Source organism: Carettochelys insculpta, chromosome 2 (genome assembly GCF_033958435.1).
Source record: "Carettochelys insculpta isolate YL-2023 chromosome 2, ASM3395843v1, whole genome shotgun sequence".
Lineage (NCBI taxonomy): Eukaryota > Metazoa > Chordata > Testudines > Carettochelyidae > Carettochelys > Carettochelys insculpta.
Window position 1 is genome coordinate 276517371 of NC_134138.1, and position 19853 is coordinate 276537223.

At 50.7% G+C, this 19853-nt stretch overlaps 1 protein-coding gene across 2 annotated transcripts in view; it reads right to left on the reverse strand.

Annotated features, from left to right (window-relative positions):
• PTH1R (parathyroid hormone 1 receptor) overlaps nt 1–19853 on the reverse strand; it is a 188790-nt gene that overhangs the window by 84663 nt on the left and 84274 nt on the right. The window contains exons 3-4 of one of the 2 annotated variants that reach the window (XM_074985260.1): nt 17410–17481; nt 7910–8006 (exon numbers count right to left, since the gene is read on the reverse strand). The exons of the other annotated variant lie outside the window; for it this stretch is intronic. Coding sequence (XP_074841361.1) covers nt 7910–8006; nt 17410–17481 — 169 coding nt within the window. The remainder of the gene's footprint in view (nt 1–7909; nt 8007–17409; nt 17482–19853) is intronic. 2 annotated transcript variants of the gene reach the window in all.

Here is a 19853-nt window from a genome sequence, read left to right on the forward strand (position 1 = left end):
TCCTGGGCATCCAGCTACATCTCCTGTCTTGAGATTTCTGTTTCAAATAGGATGGGAAGCCTCTGGCCCTAAAGTCTATAGACTTTGTTCTTGCCTGGACCTGATGGTGATGTTTTCTAGATCACTGAATCCTAATCGATTTGACCCTGAGGCCATGCAAAAATCCTCCTGGGCACTGGACGGCAGCCAGACTTGGTGAAGCGTAGAAGAGGTTGAGAGGGAGATAATCAGCCACATATGACCTAGGTCCTTTTGCCTCCACTATCATAAGCACAGGCTGACCATCGCAGCAGAGGGATGAGAACCACAAAGCAAGTTCCTCAATAGGAGCTGCCCTGGAACCTGTTGCTCTTCAGCTTTGTCCTGCGTTGCAAAGGATGCTTGAACATGTGCCTAGTCATGCAGCGTGGAGAGGAGACGCACTGATGTGTATTTAATGGAGACAAGTCAACAAAAGCCGAAAAGGGAAGGAGAAAATGCCAAGTGGAACAGACCAGAGAATGAGCAGCTCCAGCTGCCAGAGGGTCGTGCTCGCAGAGGGTAGGTACTTGTCTCTCCCAGGGTTAGCTGCTTCCCGGGGAAGGGCTAATGAAAGCCATGCAGAGACGGGATCACACTTTCCAATCAGAGAGCCAGTTCTCTGCTGTGTGTCTCCGTGAGGTCAGTGGGACTGGGCTGTGTAAGCTTAGGAAAACCCATGCAGAGAATTTGCATAAGCCCTTCCCTCCAAACCATGCTCTCCGTCACTTCTTTTCTAAGGGCTTTTCTATGGTGCTGTGCAGAATTCAGACCCCTCCAGCTACTTTCTTTCCCTCGGTGATTTCAAGTCATTGATAAAGGGGAAAAAGCATTCACCCTACTCTCTGTCTACACTAGCAAGGCTACACTGGCATAGCCCCTAGTGTAGACAGCATACACTGACAGAAATTTTCCTGCCTGCTTAGGAATGCCAATTCTCCAAGCTACGTCTATGCCAGGTGTGGGCAACAATGTTCACAGAGGGGCCACTGGTTGTGGGCCGCTCTGGGCTCCCTGGAAGGGGTGTGGCCTTGGGCATAAGGGGCGGGGCTACAGAAACAAAGTGTGTGTGTGAATATGAAATAGAAACACTTTGTGCAAGAGAGGCAGACTTTGTGACACACATGGAGTGTGTGTTGCACTGTCTATGTGACAGTGACTGTGTGTGTGTGTGTGGAGCACAGACTGGGGATGTGTGACCATGACACGAAGTGTGTGCACTGGCTGTTGCTGGTAAGTTGCTGAGAAAAGCCGCCCTCTGTCTCCTGAAGGAAAATCTGTCCAGCTCTGTTTTCTCCCCACTCCCCTGCTCAGCACTCCTGAGTGAGTCACTTATCATCTGTGCATCTCACTGGAGCAGCTCCGCTGTGTGTCTCCCTCTCCCTGATCCCTGCTCTGCAGAGGTGGGGTACAGAGGCAGGGAAACAGCCTGACTTCAGTGCTACCATCTCCTATTCCCCTTTGAACAGCTCACAGGAGAATCCAAGGAGCAGCTGGGCTGCAGCCAGAGCAAGGTGCAGAGATAGGCAGCTAGCTGAACAGATGCTGCTGGGTGTAAGTACGCCCGCTCTGCTCACCAGCTGGGTGGGCCAGAGAGAAATGCTTGGTGGGTTGGCTCCAGCCCCCAGGGCCGATTGTGCCCCCACCTGATTTACTTTCTTCTGTTAGCGTAGCTGTGGCCATACTGCAGGATTTGCCACCAGAGCTGTACTGACAAGGGGTGTGTGGTTTTTTTCATACCCTGACTGACATAGCTTTACGGATTTAGCTGTTAAACATAGACCAATCCTCTGTCTAAAAGACAATGGAGCAGGCATCAGTGATAGGACCAAGTCAAAATCTGAGGACCAAACAACACTTCACCACCACTGAACTACAGGGAACTTGGGCTGCAGATCAGCTCTGCTCTGTTCTGGCAACAGCCGGACTAAACCCCTCTATCTCATCACCTTCACACTGCCCAGGGTTCGTAGCGTCCAGCAGAACTGTTTAGTTCAGGTCTATCTCTCATCTCTAGTCACATTTCCCTATGGGAGCCAAGGAAAGAATGGGGCATGGAGTTATCGAGCAAGGGTCTGGTGCTGTCCTTTGACGTATTTCCACCTGAGGCACTAGGGCTACGCTGATTTACACCAGGGGAGACCTGGCCCATGAAATAAGGCTGAATAATAGGAAAAGGAGAAGGAGGAGGAATTATAGAGGTTTGCAGACATACATGAAGCAGGATCTCAGACTGTGTTCCCGCCAATATCTTCTATCCGTGGGTGGAATACATTTTATTATGTGCACCACCAGATGTGCAGAAGTGCACCACCAGTGGACACACATGCTGCCAGCTGTGCTGTGCTAATCAGCTGCGTGGTACCTGCATCTTTCCTGGGCAGCTGCCCAACTGTTCAGGTCATGGGGAACACCAATCTCAGATCTGTTTTACCAGTCTCAAAACCAAACTGGTTTCTTGACTCTCGTGGTGTTGACAGACTGAGGTTTTAGTGCACAGGGATGTGAACGAACCTCTTCCTCCAGTTCCATCCACGTGGACTGGCATCCCTGGACTTCTACCTTAATCCCAGGAGAATGGGGAGCATGGCTTTGGGGTTAAGGCACTGGACTGAGACTCAGATGATGAGAATTCAGTCCTCAGCTCTGCTGCTGACTCTCCTTTCTGCCCTTGGGGGGGATGCTGGATCAGGCTGTGCCTCACGTCCCCTTCAGGAAAACGGGAGGGAGGAGCACGAGTGTCCAGATTCATGACATTTGACGTTTTCATCCTGACATTACAAACTTCAAATCGTTAGTGCCTTCCAAAAATTAGGCCACTAATGATGTGAGGTGGCATAAAAATCAGAATCCAGGGAAAACAAGCAGGTAATTGCATAGGGCCAGGGGTAGAAAGAAAGGTCCTTAACCAAAGGACATCTGACATCTCCAGGCCTTAACTCCACCCCAGCCCGAGCAGTTTAATGCTGAAAAACATCCTGGACAATGACTTCCTCCTGACGCTGTTATAGGCCTCCCTTGATGACAGATAGAGCCAGGGAAGGACAGAGACAGGGGAAAAGAAAGCAAGAGGAGGAAAGAAAAGCTGCTCAAAACCAGGAGGAAATGTTCATACAACGTCCTTCCTTTTTATTGCCATCAAAAAGCTTTAGTGAACAATTGCATTGACAGTTCAAAAGCTGCAACTATTTGACCAACGCAAGACAAGACTTCAGTAATCAGTCCCTTAGGCATGACAGTAACAAGCTCTATAGGAACATCTAGGTACAGATAGATAGATAGATGGATAAGGTGTATGGAGATACGTAGATAGATAGATAGAACAAACACTGAAAGTGGGATTTAGGACGAGCCTACATTAAACAGTTAGATTGACCCACCTACATTGCTCAGGGGTTTTGAAACGTACATACCTACCTAACCCTGGTGTAGACAGTGCTAGGCAGATGGGTGAGTTCTCTCCCCGACCTACCTACTGCCTCTCCCAGGGGTGCATTAACTCCTGCAAGAGCAGAACCCCTCTTGTCGGCGCAGGTCATGTCTACGCCTTAGCTGTGATGCTCTAGCACTTCACATGCAGCCAAGCCCCAAGGCTCTGTAGCCACGTTGGTGCTTTTGAACAAACTCATCCCTTTCCCCAAATGGAAACCTACCCCAGGGGTTCCCTTATCTCCCCCACTGGAGGCCCAGACCCTGCAGCCCCTTACGAAGGCATTTTGGCACTGAGGCAGAAAGAATTTTTATCACCTGCCAAAGGCGAGTGAAGTGAGCCAGGCTGCTGGGAGGGGCAGCTCTTCTCCTAAAGCCTGGCCAGAGAGGGGAATGACTGGGCTTCTGGATGCCGGGTAACAGGGGGAGGGGGGGCTATATATAGGCCTCTGCAAAGGAGCATTGTCCTCCCAGAGATATGTTTTGCAAAGCAGACACAATAGCATCCTTGTCTGCAGCCCTGCTGGGTCACCTTTCCCAGAGGCTTCTGTCCACTCGCTGCCCTCAGACAGCGCAGGCTGCCCCAGGGCAACAGGAAAACAAAATAGCTGATGAGGGGATGGTTCATCACAAGATCAGGGAGGTCTGATACAAAGGGATTGTTGAAGAGCAAACAGCAGTGTCCCACGTTCAGTGCCCTCAACTCAGCATGGCCCCACTGCCCCCAACACCTGCCCTGTCACTGCCCCAGCTCAGAACGGCCCCACTGCCCCCCACCCACTGCTCTGTCACTGCCCCAGCTCAGAACAGCCCCACTGCCCCCCACCCACTGCTCTGTCACTGCCTCAGCTCAGAACAGCCCCACTGCCCCCCACCCACTGCCCTGTCACTGCCCCAGCTCAGAACGGCCCCACTGCCCCCACCCACTGCTCTGTCACTGCCCCAGCTCAGAACGGCCCCACTGTCCCCCACCCACTGCTCTGTCACTGCCCCAGCTCAGAACGGCCCCACTGCCCCCACCCACTGCTCTGTCACTGCCCCAGCTCAGAACAGCCCCACTGCCCCCCACCCACTGCCCTGTCACTGCCTCAGCTCAGAACGGCCCCACTGCCCCCACCACCTGCCCTGTCACTGCCCCAGCTCAGAACAGCCCCACTGCCCCCCACCCACTGCTCTGTCACTGCCCCAGCTCAGAACGGCCCCACTGTCCCCCACCCACTGCTCTGTCACTGCCCCAGCTCAGAACGGCCCCACTGCCCCCACCACCTGCCCTGTCACTGCCCCAGCTCAGAACGGCCCCACTGCCCCCCACCCACTGCTCTGTCACTGCCCCAGCTCAGAACGGCCCCACTGCCCCCACCACCTGCCCTGTCACTGCCCCAGCTCAGAACAGCCCCACTGCCCCCACCCACTGCTCTGTCACTGCCCCAGCTCAGAACAGCCCCACTGCCCCCACCCACTGCTCTGTCACTGCCCCAGCTCAGAACGGCCCCACTGCCCCCCACCCACTGCTCTGTCACTGCCCCAGCTCAGAACAGCCCCACTGCCCCCACCCACTGCTCTGTCACTGCCCCAGCTCAGAACGGCCCCACTGCCCCCCACCCACTGCCCTGTCACTGCCCCAGCTCAGAACGGCCCCACTGCCCCCACCACCTGCCCTGTCACTGCCCCAGCTCAGAACAGCCCCACTGCCCCCACCCACTGCTCTGTCACTGCCCCAGCTCAGAACAGCCCCACTGCCCCCACCCACTGCCCTGTCACTGCCCCAGCTCAGAACGGCCCCACTGCCCCCCACCCACTGCCCTGTCACTGCCTCAGCTCAGAACAGCCCCACTGCCCCCACCCACTGCTCTGTCACTGCCCCAGCTCAGAACGGCCCCACTGTCCCCACCACCTGCCCTGTCACTGCCTCAGCTCAGAACAGCCCCACTGCCCCCCACCCACTGCTCTGTCACTGCCCCAGCTCAGAACGGCCCCACTGTCCCCACCACCTGCCCTGTCACTGCCTCAGCTCAGAACAGCCCCACTGCCCCCCACCCACTGCTCTGTCACTGTCCCAGCTCAGAATGGCCCCACTGCCCCCCACCCACTGCTCTGTCACTGCCTCAGCTCAGAATGGCCCCACTGCCCCCCACCCGCTGCTCTGTCACTGTCCCAGCTCAGCACAGCCCCACTGCCCCCCACCCCCACCCTGCCACTCCCCATCTCAGCACAGCCCCACTGCCCCCCACCCCCACCCTGCCACTCCCCATCTCAGCACAGCCCCACTGCCCCCCACCCCCACCCTGCCACTGCCCCATCTCAGCACAGCCCCACTGCTCCCCACCCACTGCCTTGTCACTGTCCCATTTCAGCACAACCCCACTGGACATACACTGTCCCACCAGCTCCGCCTTCCTTAGCATCCACCACTCAGTACAGCCCTGCTCTTGTCTCACTTACAATCCTCGCCTCTAGGACACTATTCCTCATACAATGAAGTTCACTGAATTCCAAAGAAACTGGCTGCTTGTTTGAAATTCTTTCACAAGAGCAGCGTTGCTGCGTGGACGCTTGCAACCGTCCTTCGCGGCTGTTATGCCGAAACACCTTTGTGGTGGAGAGACACCCCCGGTGTCACACTCGCAGCCGAACAGAGGGAGGCATCTGCAGTGGGTAGAGATAGGGTTGTTCCCCTTTGAATAGTTACAGCGCCCTACCTGACTCTCGTTCCCTCCAAAGCCACTAGCCACACTCAGATGCCCTGGTCCTGCCTGGAGCAGGGCTTGGCTGTTGCTGATATACGGGCGTCTGACTGGGCCTTTGGACCATGGATACACCTGGGAGCAGAGTTGGGGTTCTCAAACACAGCCAGTGCTGCCTGGCGCGCTCACAAGTGGAAACCGTCACAGCAGAGAGAGCCTGAAAAGATCCATGAGCCGTTGAGCTCCAGGATAACTGTGTTATGGGAGAACTGGATTTGACAACCCACAGGTGTTTTCTGCCTTGGCTCCCATAAGCTATAAGCAAGGAAATCTAGTCTTGGTGTATGTATCCTGACAGAACAAAAACGTCTGCGCAATTGCAGCAAGAAGTCCTGTGGCACCTTATAGACTAATATATTTTGGAGCATAAGCTTTCAGGGGCAAAGACCTGCTTTGTCAGATGCATGGGTTTCAGAGAAGGATTTAAAGAATGGGGTCCCAGTAAAGAAAGGGCCAGAGCTGACAAGGTCTGTTCAGTCAGGGTGGAAATGGCCCATCATCTCCATGTTAACTGCCGATAATGGGTCATTTCCACCCTGACTGAAGAGACCTTTTCAGCTCTGGCCCTCCCCTTTACTGAGATCCCCTCTTTAAATCCTTTCCCGAAACTCATGCGTCTGACCTAGCGGGTCTTTGCCCACGAAAGCTTATGCTCCAAAATATCTGTTAATCCATGAGGTGCCACAGGACTTCTTGCTGTTTTTGAAGATACAGACTAACTCGGCTCCCTCTCAGATACTTGCACAATTACAGTGCAACTGAGATCGATAAAGCAAAGGGGCAGATTCAAGAGTGGGGTGAAAGTGTGAACAGCTGATTTTGGTCTGCGTGTCTGTAAGATTCTTGCTGAAGTTGCTTTGCTGATCAGTAAAATAAATAATTATTATTGGCTGTTGCTAGGGAGTTTGTTAGCCTATTAGGGACTATTATGAATTATGAGCATGATCCAGAAAAACATTTATAAGCAAGTTTGTTAGAGAGTGAATTTTGGAGAAGTTTGGATTTTCTGTGAGTGAGGATCAGCGAGGTCGCCGTGTTAGTCTGTAGCTTTGAGGACAACAAGAAGAAGTCTTGTGGCACCTTATAGACTAACAGATATTTTGGAGCTAAGCTTTTGTGGGCAAAGACCCGCTTCATCAGATGCATGAGTGGAGGGGTGGTTTCAGAGGGGTATTTAAAGAGTGGGGTCCCAGTAACAGGGAGGGCCAGAGTTGACAAGGTCTATGCAGCAAGGTGGAAATGGCCCAGTATCAACATCACTTATCAAAAGAGGAAGAAACAAGTCAGATCAGACAGAGAAGAAGGTGGGGATGGCTAGGCCACACTCCCAGAAAACCATCATCCAGCAGAGTCCGTCAAGCTCTCACGTGGAACCCCGAAGGAAAACGCAAATGAGGAAGACCTCGGACATGAGAGGATTTACTGAGATTGAAGGACAACAACTGGGATACTCCTGGGCTCAGCTAGAAATTGTCCCCAGAGACAGAGTGAAGCGGAGGAGACTTGTAGATGACCTATGCTCGAGCTGGTGTACAAGGGTTTAAGTCACGTGAGTGTTTTCTCTCCCCACACCACCCTCTTGCCATCAGGCCATGGTTAGCCGCCTGCAGTGAAAGCAAATGGAAAGGAAAGGCTGAGCCAAGGCTGGCGCAGGAGGTGGAGATGGCACACATGCAATACGCCTCCCATGCCAGACCTCTGCCGCCGCAAACACTCACCGTGCACCTTGACTTTTAGGTGGCGCTCACACTTGGCCTTGGCTTTTAGCAGCAGGAAGATCTGCTCCTCCTTGGTGATAACATCATCAGCATCCACCTGTAGGGAGACAGAAGCACGAGGTACATCAGCGGCTGGAGACGGAGCACCGAGCGTCAGAGACCGATGCTCTGCAGATCCCCAGTGCCCACAGGGATTTGCTCTCAGAGCCCTTGTGATGGCCCCTCACTGCCCTCATTGTGAATCAGGCAAGGGTGGACAGGGCAGAGGCTTCTCCCATTGTATTCCCTGCTGGGAGCAAGTCCATGGGGTGCTGTGTCCTGCCCCCAACTCCCGTTCAGAGAGGCAGCCAGTCACAATGGCAAGTCCTGGCAAAGCTGCTACCACCCCTAGCAGGGGAGCAGGGAAAGATCCAAGCTCTGGGAGTTGTGCTCCCTTCTCTGCTCCTGCTCCCAGGCCACTATGCAGCCCACTCTAGTCAGGGAAGCCTGGGTAGATGGACCTGAGGTAGCTTTGATCTGTGTCTTTCCAGTGACCGTAACAGTGATGCTGCAGCAGAGCAGGACAGTTACTCGAGGACATGGACAGGGGCGTGGCCTTGGATAGAAGGGGCAGGACTAGGTGCAGCCAGCCCCCAGTGTAGGCTGAATTACACTGCATCTCCCCCACCCAGGCTTCCGTGATGCCCAGACCACATCACACACAGCTCTAGCAGAGATTTAAAGGGCCTGGGGCTCCGGCTGCCCCTTCTGGTGCTGTAGCAGCAGCAGCTTGGCACCACGGGTCCTTTTAAATCACGAGGCTCTGGGCAACTGCCCCCTTTGCCCTGCCCCGGCAGCAGACACTGCTGTGATTCGAGCAGGCTTCAGTGACTACAGTCACACCACTCATTGCAGAGGAGCAAATCCATGGCTGAGTCTCGAGAGCAAGGAAAACAATTCCCACCCCTCAGCCAGCGATGGAAATATCACTATCTGTGTTCTACAGAGGGGAAACTGAGGCACGGAGGCACTAAAGCCAATCTTTGGTGCCCAGCATCAGGCTAAATTCCAGAGATACTTAGCACCTGCCACTCCAACTGAAGTCAACGTGGTCTGAATTTGCATAGGCCCTTGGAAAGAGCAGACCCAAGGTGTCTCCAAAATCGAAACCCGCCTTGGAAAATATGCAGCATCTTATGCATCTGATGCAGCGGGTCTTTGCCCACAAGAGCCCATGCTCCAAAATATCTGTTAGTCTATAAGGTGCCACAGGACTTCTTGTTGTTCTCCTTGGAAAATGTTGGCCTATGTGACTTGCCCAAGGTGCTACGGGGCACCCAACATAGCAGGGCCAGAAGGAAAACCCAGGTGTCCTGACGCCATGCCCCTGCTCCGAGCACTAGGCAATGCTACCTTTCTTCCGCGCGACTCCCCTGCCAAGATTTGTTCCAGCTGGACAAATCAGCACTGGTTTGGGCCTGACTGCAAGCAGATGTTGTGTGGGTAGGAATGGTGCAAACATCTCCTTTCCCACTACCTTCCCAGGGAAATTCCGGTCAACAGGTTTCAGCTGATTCCTGAAGGTTCTAGTACAGCTAGACCAACAGGGCTACTGGCCCTCCTGCAAAACCAGTGAAAACTATTCATGGCTCCAATAAACCTCCTCAAGTTACCACCAGGGCTCTGCCAGTGCTAGACCCCTTGTGAGCAGAGGTAATACTGTGCTGTGTGGGCCAACATCTGCAAAGGACTGAGAGGAACGGACCCCTGGTTAGCTTCACTTAGGCTGCACAACAAGGAAGGTCCCCCTGCACCTCTGCAGAGGTGAAAGACCTGGATTCAGGGAATCACAGGAGGTCTTCTGCTGTACTTCCCTGTGCTGAGACAGGCCCTAGCAAACCTAGATCCTCCCTGAGCATCCTTTGTCCAACATGGTCTTTAAAACTTCTAGTAACAGGGACTCCACAACCTCCTAGGTGGCCTGTTCCAGTATGAAGCATCTTAGTGTAATGCCAACAGACCCAGGGATAGAACCTGCAAGCATAGGGTCTAAAGCCCCTGCACTCTACCACACAAGCTAAAGGCCAGCTGGTTCTCAGCCAAGGCTGTAGAGTAGAGACTTCCCTCACCCCAGATGAGGTCTCAGTACCTCTGCGTACCATGTGAGCTTCCTCAGTAGACCTTTCTTTCCAGCAGGAATCCAGCACACGCACCAAACCATGCAGCTTTGTGCCTGCTGGACCGTCCCCATAGGTTAACCTGGCACAGCACATTTCTGTTGGCCTCATTTCATCTCAGCTAACATCCATGGGACCAGCCTGACAGACTCTTCTCCATCTCAGCTCCTGTGTTTGTAGGCAACCGTATAACATGTATGGGGGCTAAATTTCTCTTTCAGAAGACATCCGGGTAAATTTGCCTAAATGCTAACCTGCTTGCGTCCTTCCTCTGAGGATTCTGACCTGTCACAGCCTAGCAGTGTTCAGAGACTGAGATTTTACTGGCAGGAGGAAGAAAGGCAAGGTGGTAGTACCACAAGACCTTTAGAAAGGTCTCAGCTGGTGAAACATGTGAAGAGCCTATGACACAAGGATCTGCAGTCACCTGCACATTATACAGCGAGTGAATCAGTGAGATGCTGTCCCATCCTATTCAGGGCTGGGATGACTTAGTTAGGTTTGGTCCTGCTTTGGGCAGGGGGCTGGACTCAAGGCCTTCCTGAGGTCTCTTCCAGCCCTAGGATTCTATGATTCTATGATCAATGAACTGGAGCCAAATCAGCTAAAGGGGGATTTTCAAAGGCGTTGAAAGGGCATCTGTAATGTTTAAGAGGCTGGTCCAGTGTGCAGGACATTAGCTTAGGGCTTGGAGGTCTGAGGTAAAGTCCCTCCCCAGCCACAGACTACCTGGGTGGTCTTGGGCAAGTCACATAGCTATGGCGCCTCAGTTTCCAGCTGTACAATGAGGACAATAGGCTACCTTTCCTCATATGGGTGCTGTGCCAGTACATTAGAGCTGGTGAGATCGTGCAGTTGTAGAGGCTGTATGAGTGTCTTGGATAGACATGGTTGGTTTGGAAATCTTCTTGTAAACAGTATAAGGCCAAGGACACACAGCTCTGGTCCCATTTGATAGAGGTACACCAGCCCACCCACCGTGCCTGCATTACAGTCTGTAAGGCCACTCTCCCAGCCACCTGTGACATCCTGCTCCTTGGCAGCTTCCTTGCCTGTTCCTGGATATATTTAAATCTTGCTCCATAATTAGAATCCCCATTGACACATTCTTTGACGCCACATACAACTGTCCCTGGATCTTGTGGAGAGACAGAGGACAGCTAGACGTACACGGAAAGGGAGCAATTTCTAGGGCCAGATGCCAAAGCCAGCAGCACCGGGGAACAAAGCTATTGAAAAAAACACATTGAGTAATATTTCAATACAGGAACATAGATAAATATAACCCTGGGGAACAGCTGAGCTGGGATTCCAGCCATCCAACTCCACCCCCACCCCCCCATGCTTCAAAATACCAATGGAGTTAAAAATATAGAGGGCTCCTGCCCCTTTAATTCCCACAACCTGTCCCCATTCATACTGTGCTATTCCAGCTTCCTCCAGCAGACTCTGGGCCACATGACACCTGCCTTGATCAACATCCCAGCCAAATTCCAAGAACAAGCATTGACTTCAGGGCTGCCAGCCCCTACCCCTGGAGTCTGGAGGGCTCCAGGAACTGATCCTGTAAGCTTTGCATGCAGGATCCTGAGAAGAGGTGGGAAAAGTACCCAAGAAGTTACTTGAGTAAAAGTGCAGCTGCTTTCACTTCTGGAAACTTGAGTACAACCAAGGTGTGCGCTGCATGCATGTGTGCGTGTACTTCTACTCAAGTAGTTCCCCAGAGGGGCACCAGTAACTTGTACTTAAGTACATTCACCCCAACGCAGCAGTACTTTTACACAAGTAACTTTTGGGGTACTCTACCCACTTTTGATCCTGAATTAACACCTCAGTATTCCTTACACAAAGCCTGACCCTGCCCAGCCTGCAGCATCCTAGCTACCCAGAGCACTGCATCCTGGTGGTCCCAGAGGTCAGTGTATCCTCTGCCTGCCTGTGGTGTAATGTGCATGCCCTGGAAGGGTTGTCCCCTGCTGGTGACAGCACAGAATCCTTCTGACTTGGCATAAGGTAGGTGTACACACACCATTAGAACCCCAGGGAGCACAAGACGCACAGGTCAGGACCCAGACAGGCACAAACAGGTTGGAGACCAGGGCAGAGTTACATCAAGGCATCTTTCAGGGGTGTGTGCAAATGCACAGCAAGCTACAGCCTGTGTCCCCGAAATGCCCAGTCTTGGGGTACATCTACACGGCAGCTGGGAGGGGTGACTTCACCACCACTAGCTTGACCAGAATTGGCAGCTAAAAAGAAGGTGGTGGCTGTAGCTGCATGGGGTGGGAGACAGTTCAAGTCGGGGCCCATATACGTGACTAAGGTCTCTGATAGTTTCACATGCAGGACAGCTTGCTTATGCCACCACGGCCACTTTCAGCACCCCAGCTTGAGCAGAGATAGCAGGAGTCCTTGTGCCACAACCGGCAAATACAACCCCATTGTAAGACGATCAGCAATAACAGAGCTGAGAAACGAAACATGAGCTAAGCAAGGTCCAGCATTCCCTGTGAATCGTGCAGCTGCTCAGGAAAGATTTCAATGCCACCAGAGTGCCCACAGAGAGGTTTGTGTTTTTCCTGGAGGTGTACATTTGCACATGACTTAGTGCATGTGTAACAGTCCACAGGTGGACTTGAACCTTGGACTTCTGTGCATGAGCTTCTTCAGCTTGAGCTAAAAGCCTCCTTGGGCTCAACTAATGCCATGGAAAACTCACTCTTTCTCTGCGTAAGTAGTCTAAGTGCCACTAGAGGGGACAACAACCCACACCTCTACGGCTATGTCTACACTAGAGTGATTGGCCAACGTTAAGTTACTGTCAGAAGATACCTCCCGACAAAACTTCTGTGGACAGATTGTGGCCACACACGAAAGTGGATTGCTCTGTCAATCCGCTCTGCTGAGGGAGAGCAGCCGGACTGCTCGGCCGCTCACCCGACAGGACTGCCAACCAGGAGCACATCAGACAGAGCTGCCCAGTGACCCGGAAGCCCTGTATGTCGACTGAGGGCCCCTCGGAGTCTCTGTATGGCATTTTTGTTGACAGAGTCTGTTGAGAAAGGCGCTCTGCCCCCCTGGGGCAGAGGCAGAAGACTGTCAATAAAAGTGCCAAGTTCTGTTGACAGTCCATCGGCAGAATGCATTTTTAGTGTGGATATGCTTGGTGTTTTGTCAACAAAACGCTCTGGTAGAGACGTAGCCCAGGTGTGTGGGTTACATACAAACTAACAGATATTTTGGACAATAAGCTTTCGTGGGCAAAGACCCACTTCATCAGATGCATCTGATGAAGCAGGACGTTGCCCACAGAAGCTTATGCTCCAAAATATGTTAGTCTATAAAATGCCACAGGACTTCTCGTTGTTTTTGAAGATACAGACTAACTCAGCTACTTCTCTGATACAGAGTTACATATGTGCCCTAACTGAAGAAGCATACCTGGAGCTTCAGAGACTCAGTTAAACTCAATGGCCGTTTCTACACAGGCCACTTTCTTCGAAAGTGGCATGGTAATATACGGCCCAAAATATGCTAATGAGGCACGGATGCAAATTCCCCGCGCCCCATTAGCATAACGTCACTTGATTTGGAGTCTGGAAGACTGTTCTTCCGGACTCCAAAACGCCATGTAAAAGCACGGCCCTGGGGGAGCTTCCAGAAGGAAGTCCTTCTTCTGGAGGCCCCTTCTTCCCAAAAATTTTTGGGAAGAAGGGGCCTCAGGAAGAAGGAGTTCCTTCCGGAAGACCCCCCCAGGGGGCCGCGCTTCTAAACAGTGTTTTGGAGTCCAGAGGAACGGTCTTCCAGACTCCAAATCACGTGACCGTATGCTAATGAGGCACGGGGAATTTGCATGGGTGCCTCAGTAGCATATTTTGGTCCCTGTATTGCCATGCCACTTTCGAAGAAAGTGGCCTGTGTAGAAACAGCCAATGAGTCTCCACTTGCAACCGCCCACCAAAAGACTCAAAGCTGGGACCTCTGGAGCTCAGTGTAGGAGCCTCTACAGTTTGAGCTAAAAGCCAGCTGGCTCTCTGCCAAACCTGTAGAGATGTACATTCTCTCTCTGTAAGTGGTCTAAGTGCCACCACATGGGCTAGTTAACCACCCTCCTGAGTGTGTGGGTTACACACATAAAAAAATTCATTCCACACATGGACGGAAAAGATTAGAGGGAATATTGATGATGCCCAATGACTGGGACACACGACAGGGTATCAGGACACTCGGCTAACCCTGCTGTTTGGCCTTGGGTGAGTCCCTTCCCTTCTACGTAGGGCTGGCCGGGAATTTTTCAGTGAATCGTTTTCCCACAGAAAAATATCAGTTCATCAAAACCAAACCCATGCATGAGAACTGGTTGGTTTTGAAGTATTTCTGGGGGTGGGGTGGGGCGGAGAATAGTCTGGAATTGTCAAAGCATCTCATTGTGACATTGGCTAAATCAAATTTTCCCGTTTCCCAGCCTGAAATGACTTTTCCTTCAGAAATTTGAGCTCATGACAGAAGCAAATATTTAAAATGGTTGAAATAGAAATGCACCTCTTCCAACTGCCCAAACGAAACGTGTTGCCTGATCCAAATTGGAAAAAAAAATTCTATTTGGTGGCTTATGAACATTTTGACATTCGGTTGTGATTAGGAATAGGAACAATCTCTCAAGATCTCAAATATTTTCCCAGGACGGAAAATCCACTTCCTGTCCAAGTCAGTCTTGCTGAGCTCTTTGTCTATTGAGGCAAGCAGGGGGTGTCTCTTGTTAGGCATTTGTACAGCGCCGAGCACAATACAGGACAATACAGGACCCTGATCTCAGTTGAAGGATGTAGGTGCTATTGCAATTTAAATAGTCAAGCACGTACATGCTTTTTGTAAACCATGGCTTTGAAGCGGAGGCTGATTTTTAATCTATAGCACAGAATCTTCCCTTCACACCGAGCATTTCCATCAGAGGCAGATTCATAGAATCATAGAGTCCTAGGGCTGAAAGGAACCTCAGGAGGTCATCGAGTCCGGCTCCCTGCCCAAAGCAGGACCAACCCTATCTAAATCATCCAAGATGGAACTTAAAAACCTCTAGAAATGGAGGTTCTACCACCATCCAAGTGCTTTGCCACCATCGCTTTTCCTAATATCCAACCTAGACCTCCCCCACTGCTACTTGAGACCATTGCTACTTGTTCTGCCATCCCTCACCACTGAGAACAGCCTCTCCCCATCCTCTTTGGAGTTCCCTCTCTGCAAGTTGAAGGCTGCCATCAAATTGCCCCTCACTCTTCTCTTCTGCAAACCAAATAAGCCCAAATCTCTCAGCTTCTCCACATAGGTCAAATTGTCAGGCTCATGGAGGGGGGCATAATTATGACAAATAAATACATTTTTATAACATATGAAAGAAAGAGAGAACAGCAGAAGGCTCCAAGAGCTAGCAGAGACCTCAACATGTTCAAATGTACCTGTACAGGTTTTAAATTCTACCATGATGGGTGTGACACAGAAACCTTGGACAAATGGACAGGGTCAGATGAACCAGATTAAGAAGGATAAAATCCACAGCAAAACCTCCCTCCACACGTGGCAGATCCTTTCAAAACAGTTACTCCAGTGGCCCAAATGGTGTTATTCCAGAATCTGGCCCTGTCTGTTTAAAATTCTCTGAGCTGTTCTTAGTGTCACTTCAGGTGATGATAAAAGCTAGGTGGGAAGCGCACATATCTAATTTGCTTCTTGCTGCTTAAGATGATTATTTATTTCTTTTCTTTTCTTGGTTAAGCAATATTTGTATTACTTGGTGTCTTAGGGAATGTCTACATTACAGAGTTATTCCAGGATAGTTTATTTTGGAGTTATTATTCCAAAATAAACTATTCTGCAATAATGAGCCCACACTATAGGGAAGCCCCAAAATAAGCGAAACTTATTCCCAAATAGTGTGTCCACACACAACAGAGCCTATTTTGGATTAGAGCCCCAGGAAGCACTGCTCAAATATTATGTCTACGCAGCAGATTTATTTCAGAATAAGATATTCCAGAATTTCTTGTTTCAAAATAGCCCCTATTTCCTGTCTATTCAGCCCCCAATCCAAAATATTTGAAAATGAGGTTTACCAAATGCAAAATAAGCCATCTGCTATTTTGAAACAGTGGTTGTGCTGTGTAGACACTTGCAAAGTTATTTGGAATAGTGGCCATTATTTTGAAATAATTTTGCTGTGTAGAAACACCTTTATAGGCCCTAGTTGAGACCAGCACCTCACTGTGCTCAGCTCCACATGGAGTGCAGCAAAAGACAGTCCCAGAACAGAAGAAATTACAGTCTAAAGGGACAGGACATAAACAAGAAGCTTTGTTATGTCTTTTTGGAGAAGGGGAAATAAGGCACATCACAATTAAGTGAGTTAATAAAGCTTCTTGTTTATGTCTTTATCTCTTTGGCTACATCTACACCGGCCCCAAACTTCGAAATGGCCACGCAAATGGCCATTTCGAAGTTTACTAATGAAGCTCTGAAATGCATATTCAGCGCTTCATTAGCATGCAGGCGGCTGTGGCACTTTGAAATTGACGCGCCTCGCCGCCGCGCGGCTCGTCCCGACGGGGCTCCTTTTTGAAAGGACCCTGCCTACTTCAAAGTCCCCTTATTCCCATAGAATAAGGCGCGTCAATTTCAAAGTGCTGAGGCCTCCCGCATGCTAATGAAGCGCTGAATATGCATTTCAGCGCTTCATTAGTAAACTTCGAAATGGCCATTTGCGTGGCCATTTCGAAGTTTGGGGCTAGTGTAGACACGGCCTTTCACTCCTGGCTTCTCTTGCACTCAGACAACATGCTTCCAACATGACAGCAGAAGAGGAAAATAAAGACCCAAATCTATTTTCATTGCAACATACGTATGTAACCATGGCAGGTTTTGTGAGACTCCTTTATGGGGGCAGCATTGAGGGAAATTGAAAACGCAAATGATGTGCATATCTGGGGCACCAGTCATTGGCCACTGTCAGAAGACAGGATCCTGGGTTAGATGGACCTTTCGTCTGCCCCAGTCTGGCCGTTCTAATAGTGAAAACAAGCAGCTTTCTTTTCAGAACTGCTGCGTTTTGAGCTGTAATAATTCTAAGAGACCTCTCCAAAGGGGCCATTTGTTTTGAGTGGCGCCCAGTCAGCTTGTCCAGCCCACTTAGCCTGATTTTTGGAGGGGCTGAGCAATCACAAATGCAGCTGTGGTTGATGGGAGCTGCAGGGATTCATCTGTGGCCCAGCCTTGCTGTATTGGGTACCCAAAACTGTTGGGGTTTGGCCCATTGTGGGGGTTCCCTCCAAATGCTGCTGGCATGCTGTGTACCTCAGTGTCCCATCTGTGAAACGGAGTGGGTGGGTGGGTATTCTGGAATGGTTCTTTCACTCCGTCAAAGACCTACAGGTAGAGAGAGAAACGATGGTTACCAAAATGCAGCCAGAGGCCAGTGAAATCCCTGGAGCCGTGTGGCTTTCTCCCTGGCTTTTGGCCTCTCAAAGAGGCATGGGGGCATTGAGTTTACCTGCAAACTAACTGCCAGTCACAAGACCCTTCCTACGAGTAGCACTGAGGCACATGCAGGCCGGCATTCGAACCCCAAACCTGGCTGCTGTTACAGCTCCCTCTGCTACGGCCACATAGCCAAGATATTTCCAGGTAACAGCCACTATTTTCAAATAACTTTGCTGTCATCTACGCTAGGCACACGCTATTTTGAAATGAATTCAAAATAGTGGGAGCATTATTTCAAAATCGGGAAACTTCATTGCATAGGGCCTGTTTCAGAATTGGTGCTGTTATGTGCTTTTCCCTGTCTTAACAGAGCCTATTTTGAAATAGTTCTTTCAATATAGATGCTATTTTGAAACAAGCGCTATGCGTGCAGAGCATGTATTGTGAAATAGCTACATGCTATTTCAAAATACAGTTAGGCGATGTCTACGCTAGCCCCAGAACTTTGAAAGGGACATGATAATGAACCTAATCAAAAGATGCTAATGAGGCACTGCTGTGAATATGCAGCGCCTTATTAGCATAATGGCAGCCATGACACTTTGAAAGTGCTGCTTTCAATTGCATGTGGCTCGTCTACATGGGGTAATTTTTGAAAGGACCCTACACACTTCAAAATCTCCTTATTCCTAGGAAGTGTGCAGGGTCCCTTGGAAAAGGAGCCCATGTAGACAAGCCGCACGCAACCGAAAGTGGCACTTTTGAAGTGCTGTGGCTGCCATATGCTAATTAGGTGCTGCATATTCATGAATGAATGAATATGCAGCCCCTCATTAGCATCTTCCAATTAGGTTCATCATCATGCCTCTTTCAATGTTCTGGGGCAAGGGTAGCTATAGGAGCCCTATTTTGAAATAGCTATTCCGGAATAGCTTATTTCAAAATAAGGCTGCTGTGCAGATGTAGCCCTCCAGGGCTAAAAACACACAGCTGTTCAGGTGCAGCGTTTCTGACTATCCCCTCCTTTATGGACTGGGCGCAGACAGAGATGCCTAACACGTTCAACAGTTTGCTACATTAAGACACATATAAATATGTAGCTCTTTTTATCACAACATTTCAAAGCACTTTTTCAACAGCCCTTAGTATCATGATTTTATTATAAGAGGGAAACCGAGGCACAGAGCCGGTCCAAGTTCACCCCCAAGTCAGAACCATGAACCATGTTGGTATTTTCCACCCAACCATGCTGCCTCTTGCCTCAGTGGCACCATTACCCAATCACAGACTCCCTTCTCTTCATCAACCTGCATCTAGACGCTGGTCTTCAGCCCTCTCTCCTGTGCACCTACATTTGATTCATAGTGGTCCAAAGGGAAACCAAGGGACCTGGATCCATGTTCAAGTCACACTCCCCCTTTCCATCCAGGCCAGGCTGGAGAAGCAAATGATCCAACCAGAGAACCAAATGCGATGATGAATCTCGGTCGTGTGCCACCGGAGTGCATTGAGCGTACACTAAGGTGAAAGCACCCCAATCCCTTGCCTTGACCATACGGCAGAACTGCCTGGCAGATGGCCATAGCGACTGGAACAGCTGCCCTGAGGTAAGCCCCTAGGAGCAATGGCATAAGCCACAGTTTGCAGCAACGTATCTTAACTTACATTGTCATCAGTCAAAAGCTTCTGTAGTGCAAGATGATTGCTGGGGGTGGCTGGACACCAAATAGCCAGAGATGGATCTGGAGGGTATGTGACCTGCCTGGGCCTGATGCCTTTTGGGACGTGGCTCCAGACAAGTGTGAGCCACATGGCTGCAAAGAGCAGTGTCACCCACCTACACGAGGGATCTGTTCCCTGTGCACGTGGCCTGAATGCTGCTGGAGGCTTGGAGACCAGGGAGCCAGAGTGGTGCTAGGAGCTTTGCAGGAGTCCAGATCTAACCCTGTGGAGTTTTGCAGTTTGGCTGAAGTTAAGGCAGCCTCAGGGGACAATAAAGTACCTACAACTAATCAGGGGATTCCAGAGCCTATCATATGCACTTCACTCTCCTGGTAAAAACATCCTAAGTCCCCTGCTCCAATGTTCCTCCTCCTGCACTCAGGATGAGAGCAAACCCATGGATGACTCGGGTAGTAGGGAGAAGACGACAGGGCTAGGTAGATTGCAGTGCTCCTAACAGCTTGCAATCGAGACGACATCTGCTGGTATTTCTTTTCCCCCTCCGTCAATGGCTTTCGCCTCTTGGCTTCTCGTCACCTCCTTTTGCCAAAAAGTCTTGCAAGGAAGGATGAAGGAATCATTCTGGTGTCAGCAAA